Below are 8,498 nucleotides of genomic sequence, written 5' to 3'. Positions count from 1 at the left end.
TGAGAGTTGGGGGTATAACTGAAAGAATATGTACGCATCTATTTCTGTATTTTGTGGTATTGTAAAATATGTTTATGCTGAGATCTTAAGCTATGCATTTGTGCAGCAAGCCTTTCTTTTTAGTTATTTTGCAGTACTAGCTATTTTGGACCTAAAACCTTTATCTTTAATTTATTAGAGTTCCATATGGCTTTTGAGTGATCACACTGGAATAACTGTGGGTGTTTGACATGTCTCCATACTAATCACCCAGAGGTGCATCCGGAAGCATGAGCTAATTCCTGGGTTGGAGTAAACAGTCAGTTTGTTTCTCAATCAGTATCTATAGACCATAGTGGTATCATTTTCTCATACATCTTTCTTTCAGGTTGATCTTCCTCTCAGTCTGGAACCATTTCGTAGCAGATTGTCAATAGAGCGATTTACAGTAATAAGACTGTTATTGTACATGTGCGCATCATATGGGTTTATAGCATGATGCTCATATGAGTCTATAATGATCTATTTTTGATCCTTATGCACCTTAAACTTTGTTTACCTTAATCCATTTAATAACCATTCATCAGTAGTGGAGCTGGAAATTAATATTGTTTCTGAGTCTTCATTAGGAGGTTTAACTATCTTCCTGTTCCCTGAGTTTTTGCCTAAACTGATTTCCCCCTCATAACTCCCACATATCTCAGGGCTCCTTATAACCTTATGGTTCACTATTTCTTGTTACATCTCTCACATTTACTTGGATATTGGTTGGTCCTTGGGGTTCTTTTCTCTTTTTTCTGAATATTTTATCTTCTGTCCACAACCTATGTTTCTTCTTACGCTTCTTGGATTTGACTGGATTTCACCAAATACCTGTTAACCTTTTTATGCAATGTTCTTTTGTGTCGTTTTATTAACTGGCCTTCATTTGGTTTCAAGCATCATCGATCATGTCACATTTAGGTCAGACCTTGCTTCTTCCTTCCAATTTGTTCTTTGTGATATGAAGTAAGCAAGCCCTGTTTACTAGTTAATTTTTACTTTGTTTATTTCTCCCTGTAGATGTCTGATTTCTTGCAGACTGATAAAGCACATAGATTCCTTGCCAATTTTTTCATTCTCGAAGATTATGGACCATTCGTCATAGACTCATAGTACTCTGTACATTCTCAAAAATCTTTTAAGGACACTATATTCATCTATTTTTCCCCATGAGACTTGGGGATCTATTTGTTTGAGGTAGGTTGATACCTAATTTGACAGTGTATGTAACTACTGAAGTTTTTTATAAAGATTCTATCCTCGAAAAAAGAAGCAAGACATTATCCTACGTTTCTTGTTCTCAAGCTGAGTACAGAGATCCGGACTTGTAGATCGTGATTTCTTTTTTACCTTACTAGGGATGTCTCTTCTGCTCATGGATAAGTCTTTTTAATTAGGATTCATCTGAATGCACTTTTTGGAAAGTAATTTTATACACTTAGATGGTTGGTTCTTTTGAAATATTAAGTGCTTGTGAGAGAAGTCAATGTTTGAGAAGATTTGTTAGGAGAAATTTGTATAGAAAGGATATACGAGGGAGAACTTAGACAAGGCCGAGTCAAAAAATAAAGTGAGGACCATGAGAAATCACGTAGTAGGTTTATTAGAATCATTTTTCATTTCTATAGTGAACACAAATTCTCCCATTGCATATGTTGAATCCCTTGACATTATATTATTATGTTTGCATAAATAAAATAAGGACACTATAACCTCTTTGTCTGCACAACATTTTCGCTTAATTACCAAATTGGTATTTTTTGTGACCGCGCTTAATCGTTTGGCATTAAAAGTTTCTCCAACGACTTTTTGGTAATTAAAGTCTTAACCATTCTGCAATTAGGGATATTCCTTTGCCGCTGATGGAAATTTGCGAAAATGTTTGTCAATTTCAAACACATTTATAGGAAAAAACTATGTTTCATTCAATTAAATACTAATAATCATCCTGCTAACCATCTACATCTTTAAAACCCCATCAGAAATCAAGAAATCTATAACTTTGTCTATGCCTTGTCATCTAAATCCATCCACGTTAGAGTTCTAATAACCCAAAAATTAAGTCACGTGAGGTCACAAGCGATTTTCTCGCCAAGTTTTTCATCGGTGGCATAAAAAAAGTCTAATTGCATATTTGGCATACCTTTAATAATAAAAATTCGCCGGAGAAATTTTTAATGCCAAACCAATTAAGAAGTGTTACAAAAAATACCAATTTTACATTTTGGCCTGACATTCTGTATCTTATTGTCTTAAAAGTGGAGAAAACCATCTTTACTTATGAAAAATTTAGATAAGAGTTTTTAAAGAGGGGAGGGGAAGGATTAGAGAGATTAGGATAATATCCCCTTAAGAATTAATTTAGCAAGGGGAAGTAAAGGGAGGGTTAAAAATAAACAAATTCACTTACTCTTTTAGCCTTCCAAAAGTGGACGGATTGGGAGGGAGGGATTGAGTTTAAGTGAAACTTTCTCAATATTCCAATTGTATCCTTAGAGAAATAAAAAATCTATATGCCTATTATTCTCTCAACAAGGATATATTCGTCACGTAGTTTTCCTCCCTTTTCATTCTCTGCTCTAAACAAATATAGATTGGAGTGTACCCTCTCTTCCCTTTAATTTCTATCCAAACACAACTAGTTTTATTTTGTCTCTTCCCATTCAACTAGGGGTGACAAATTATGATCTGACCCATCAACCCGACCCAACCCGACCCATTTATAATGGGTGTGGGTCAAGTTATATGAGTCAGGTCATAAACGGGTCAACCCAAATTTACCCATTTATAAATGGGTCAATTCGGGTTGATCCGTTTATGACCCATATGAGTTGAAAAAAGGACCTCCTCCTTCATTGCCGGTAGCGTTTTCTTCTCCGTCTGAGATTTGGGCAGGCTACCACGCTTCCTCTTAGCGACGAGAGCGCTATTGGCGGAGTCAGGCGAGGGCTCCGTCGTCTCATCCTCGTCCTCGGGCTCCGCCGCCGTCGGGGGGCCAGGGGGCGGGATCTCTGATGAGATTTGTTCTTTCTTCTTTCATTGAATCCTTTTGCCCTATTTCTGAGAACAGCTCACGATGAAACTTTAAAACAGTAAAGACTTTGATACCCAGAGTCTTCGGCCGGCGATCGCCCTCGCCGGCTACTGCATCTGCTGAGCTTATCATGGATACTACCAAGAACGCGCGTTCGATCCTCTTGGTCGTCTCTTTAAGGGCTGGAGAAAGGCAAATCTGAGGTTTTTTGCTCGCTGATTTCGGCAGAGGTCGAGCTAGGGTTTGAGGCGCGAATGAAGCTGGAGAGGGAAAACTGCGAGGGTTTTTTTAGAGAAGGGTTCGAAGGAGGAGGAGGAGAAGCTGAGGCCTTGCTTGAACTTGGCAGCGCCTTCGCCTTTGCGCGTGGGCTCGTCGTAGTACGCTGCAGCTTTTTCTTCCTCCATTGAATACAGAAAATGGACTTGTGCTTTGATTCTTGAGATTCGGGTAGGAATTGGGGATTTTTTAACACTTTGATACCCAGAGTCTCCATCTTGATACCCTGAAAATGTCATTTTAACACTCTGATACCTAGAGTTTGAGTTCAATTTCACATTGATGCGTATATATTGTTTCAAATTTCAGTAATTTGTATGACGCATTTAGCTAATTCTAGAGTATCAACGTTAAAAAGAGATGTATATTTTGTGATATCAAAGTGTTACAAATAAAAGAAAACTTTATTGAGATGGTGTAAACTTTGGGTCATTCGGGTTATATGGGCCGGGCCGGGTAACCCGTTTAATAAACGGGTCGGATCACACTGACCCATTTATTAAACGGGTCAGGTTGGGTCACAACTTATACGGGTCGGGTCAACTATGACCCGACCCGACCCGTTTGCCACCCCTAATTCTTCAACCCCTCCCCTTGGATTTACTTGTATCAATTCCCCTCCCCTTCATATTTTGTATCCAAACTCTCTGTTTAAGGGAAATTCTAATTGGTCCGAAAGTAATAATATTTCTGTTGTGATTTTTTATTTTCGTGAAAGCTAACACAGTCCTGTTATTTGTAGTGAAAAATATAGTTTTGAGTATTAAATCATTTAATGCTTTACCCAAGTATTTAGCAGACACACTTTGATACACATAGTGATGGGAGATGGCTTTTGCGATAGAGCTCAGTCATTGAAAGCTTGGGATAGTTTCCTTGAGTGTTTACTTTTACGCCTAAAATTTTGCAAATTTAACTCTTTAATTTTATGTTCTCAGCTTCAGTTCTTCTTTTTTTCTTCCAAATTTAGCCTCTGAAGCTAACCTTAAAATTCCAGCATTGGCTCCATTTTCATCTTTTTCTTTTCTATTTGTATGTATTAAAACCTTCCTTCCACCCTTTCCCCCTTTACACTTTCTATGAATTAATTATATTGATTACCAAGTCTCTTCAAAAAAATCTAAGCATTGTAATGCTTCATTTTCTTATTTATCGTGCATATTATTTTTGTATATTATGCAAAATTATTGGAATTATTTGAAACATTCATGAAGCTCATGCATTTTGATGTGAAGTTATGTCAGTTGTCTAGGTCTAAGAACATAATTTTACGTTTTAATCTGCAACGACTAAACTTCAGCAACTTTTCATTAGGGTGAACCATAAACACCTGTCACATAGCTAACATTTGTATTCATTCAGGACTTAATGCTTTTCATTCATCCACTATAAACGTTTGGCAACTGTTCTTGAAATCCATTAATTGAAATGGGTTACTCTTTACTATATCATATCTATGTAACTGCAAAACACATACTTTGTGTCCAGCAGTTGTTGGGTACCAACACACCATGTCACCAACACTTGTAGAACATTTGTCCGATGCCTGAGACTGTAGAGTTATATCAGTTCAAAGGAACCAAACCTCCTGATTAGACCAGTGCCAACTTTAAAGAAAGGGTTTAAGGTTGCATGCACGGCATTTGTAGCTGAGCCTAGCTTCAGTAAAACAATAAAAATGGAAAATTGGCATTGTATAGACTTAAATCAAAATAAATAACTCCTAGACATGTGAGAGGCGTCATGGACTCAATTAGGTCCTGTGTCGGATTGAACTTCCAGAGATTTTTTTAGTTCAGATTAGAATCTAAAGATGTCAACTTTTTTCCCTGTTTGCATTTGATTATGCTAAAAGTGGCAAATCTTTCTTGCTGTTAGTATATACGCATAAATAACCTAACATTATTCTGATGTAAATCAGGTCAAAGGAAATTCCTTTCAGAAGAAGCTCTCTCAGTTATTTGGTTCAGCCATGAATGCAGCAGAGGTAAATACATGGTTTGTACTCTAATTTGTGAACTAAGTCAATTTAGTATACGATATTGTTCGCAGTGACACAAATTCTCAAATAGTTTAGCAGCATATATGGCTTAGGCTTCTTTTCGTAGAATCGGATTATGTAAAAAGGATTAAAATTGTTAAGCTATAGTGTATTTCTCAAATAGTTAAGTCAACATAGATACTGTCTACCTGATTTGTTGTGTCCAGTGTTACCTGGGTACTTCTAGTTGGAACCTGTACCCGTATCCGACACGTGCCCAGACCCATACCCATACACGTACCCAAACTTCTTGAATATATGCAAATGTTTATTCAGGTAAACATGCTTTAATTTAAAACATTCATCGTACACTTCTCGGATGCATATTCTACACTTCACATCTATTTCTCTTATAACGATCTTACGTAAATTGAAAAACTATATTGATCTTATGTAAATTACTAATTTAAAAAATATAAATATGCATAACATGCATATATATAGCCATAGCCCAGTACCTACATCTCACAAATTTGCTGTGTTCTGTACCTGTACCCGTACCCATCCCTGTGCAATTTAGGTTGTGTCAAACTCTTTTTCTTAAAATGTTTTGTCACTCTTATCTTGTGAATTAGACAACATAGATTTCTAGTCTGCATGTGATGTCTTATTAATGTACTCATTGTGTTCCAAGCAAAAGAAACTTGTGAAAAATGGTTTGTACATGCTAATTTGTGCTTATCAACCAGACCAAATAACAATGTACATGACAATCTGCTTAGTTTTTGTGCACATTCTGTGAAAAAAAAACTTGTTTAGTTTACATATTATTGAAAGTACATTACTACATTTTCTGTGTGTTGATTGATCATTTGAAGAATTATTGAGTAGAGAGGGCAGTTGGTTCACGCTTTCATAATTTTCATTACATTTCTGCAGTCAAACGACAAATCAAACAACTCACCCCAAGGTGGACCCAGACAACGGGCAGAAGCTTTAGCAGCTTTAACTTCTGCATTCAATCCATCGAGCAATGTATGTGTTCATTTATCTATCATAGGACTTTTTATGAGTAGAATAAATTCGTTCAGCCTTCATATAATTGATGATTCATATTCAATCTGTTAAGGAATATTGGTACTCATATGCATATTATACAATTTTTAATGAAAAAATGTTGTTTAGCCTTTGTACCATTCTTGATATATCGCAGCCTAGAAGCAAGTCTTATGGGTCAACTCAAGGTAGTTACACTCAAAGGGCAGAAGCATTGGCAGCCTTATCCTCTGCTTTTAATCCTTCAGCTAAAGAAAAAGCTGCAGCACCAAAGCCAACTCGATCATCAGGGGGGTCACAGAGAGCTGCTGCAGTTGCTGCATTGTCTACTGTCTTGACAGCTGAACAAAGGAGAGAACAATCTGAAGCTGCCAAAGGTCGTTTAAGCCGTGGCTCTTCCCTAGATGCACCAAATGCCGGTAATATATCACTTTACCTTGAAGTGATAATTTCTTTGATATGAGAGACCGTGTTATACTTTTTTAATGTCCTTAGTAAACTGTCTTATCATAATGTTACAATGGTTTTGATGTGGCTATGCTCTTCCATTATAATTGAACCGCTGACCTAAATCAGCTGCCTGGTTACCTAATTTTCCTTCTAGACCAGAGCCTCCCTAGAAGGCCTGCCTGATGATATATGATTAGAGCATAAAAAGGGATGTAGTAGAAGAGAAGAAAGGTAGCATCGAATGATAAATGGAGAGAAACAGACATAGAAGGTGGGGGTTGAATATATTTTTCAATAATTTAAGGCTTTCAGATATTGGTAACAAAATTAAATGTTTAATGTTATTTTCTTCAAGCAGTTATACTTTATATGTTTGAAGTATGATCATGAGTACATGATATATGATTTGACTCGGACATTAAGGATGTGGCAAATTTAAAAAACTAGGACATGGATGCATCAATGGATACTAGAAGTGTATAATCAAGTGAAATTATCTATGGAATACAAAGTCATGAAATACACCAGAACCAACACGAGAGGATACAAATGCATATAGATAATGCAAATCGTAAAAGGTTATGATAAAGATACAATGTGAATACAACATATTGGTGACCTGTTAATTTGTTAGATGAATAAACATATCCTTTACCTATAAATTGGAGAAGTTATATTCGAATCTTCTATTATCTCTATATACAGAAAATTCCTTTTTTTTTGAACAATTCTAACATTCCCCAGCGCTGGAACATTTTTTAAAAAACTTTGTTCCTTAGACCACTGGAGATATTCTCCGACTTTAGGGAATATTTAGATCTCTTTTAGTCAGGTTAAAATATCAACGATGCTCCCTATAGTTTTTCCTGTATGTTAGACTATTTTCTGTGATAAGTAGGCTATTTTCCAATGTGAAGCATCTTCGTTTGTCATTTTAATATTATAAATTGGTTGTAATTTGTTGCACAGATGAGGCAAGCAGCGAGACTACAAGCCCCTTACTTGGCGATGTTGAAGAAAGTCCTGTAACAGGGGATCCCCTTGAAATTTCAGTGGATGAAGGCACAGGAGAGGAGGGATCCATCTCTTATAATAACGGTGCTGAAAATGAGGAGAACGATGATTCACAAACTGCAGATGAGGGACAGATATTCAGTTACGAACGTTTAAGAGCCAAATCGCGCAACCCTGTGAGAGGAATTGATTACAAACGAAGAGAGGTCTGTGCTAAGTTGAAACTTTTTTCCATGTGGTATTATGCCTAATTAGCACTTAAATACTTTCTAGTTTTTCATACATTGCATGTATAGACTCACTTATTTTTGGCGGCACTTGTATACCCTAAAGTTTTAAAATTGACACTTCATAACATAAGACGCCCCCCCCCCCCACAATAAAATATTCCCATGTGACATTCACATGCTAATTTTACAACTTTCTAGCCCTTAATGTTTGTTGCATTTACCGTTAAACCTACCCAAAATATATCTTGAACCTACACCAATAATATTAAAAAAAAAAGAATTGTGACAGGTTTTAACAGTAAATTTAACAAAGCTAAAAATAAAAAATTTCTTAAAATCAGCATGTGGGCATCACATGGAATATTCTCACATTTACATAAAATAAGGCAGTAGCATGCCAATTAAGAAACTTGAGGGGAGATAAGTGTTGCCAAAA

General features: G+C 36.3%; 1 protein-coding gene across 1 annotated transcript in view; it reads left to right on the top strand.

The window, feature by feature from the left end:
• LOC109831601 (villin-2) overlaps positions 1–8,498 on the top strand; it is a 28,514-nt gene that overhangs the window by 19,501 nt on the left and 515 nt on the right. Inside the window, 4 exon segments of the mRNA XM_020398955.1 lie at positions 5,253–5,318; positions 6,252–6,347; positions 6,526–6,787; positions 7,788–8,038. Coding sequence (XP_020254544.1) covers positions 5,253–5,318; positions 6,252–6,347; positions 6,526–6,787; positions 7,788–8,038 — 675 coding nt within the window.

Source organism: Asparagus officinalis, chromosome 2 (genome assembly GCF_001876935.1).
Source record: "Asparagus officinalis chromosome 2, Aspof.V1, whole genome shotgun sequence".
In the NCBI taxonomy this organism is placed as follows: Eukaryota; Viridiplantae; Streptophyta; class Magnoliopsida; order Asparagales; family Asparagaceae; genus Asparagus; species Asparagus officinalis.
This window is presented reverse-complemented; position numbering and strand designations above follow the sequence as displayed.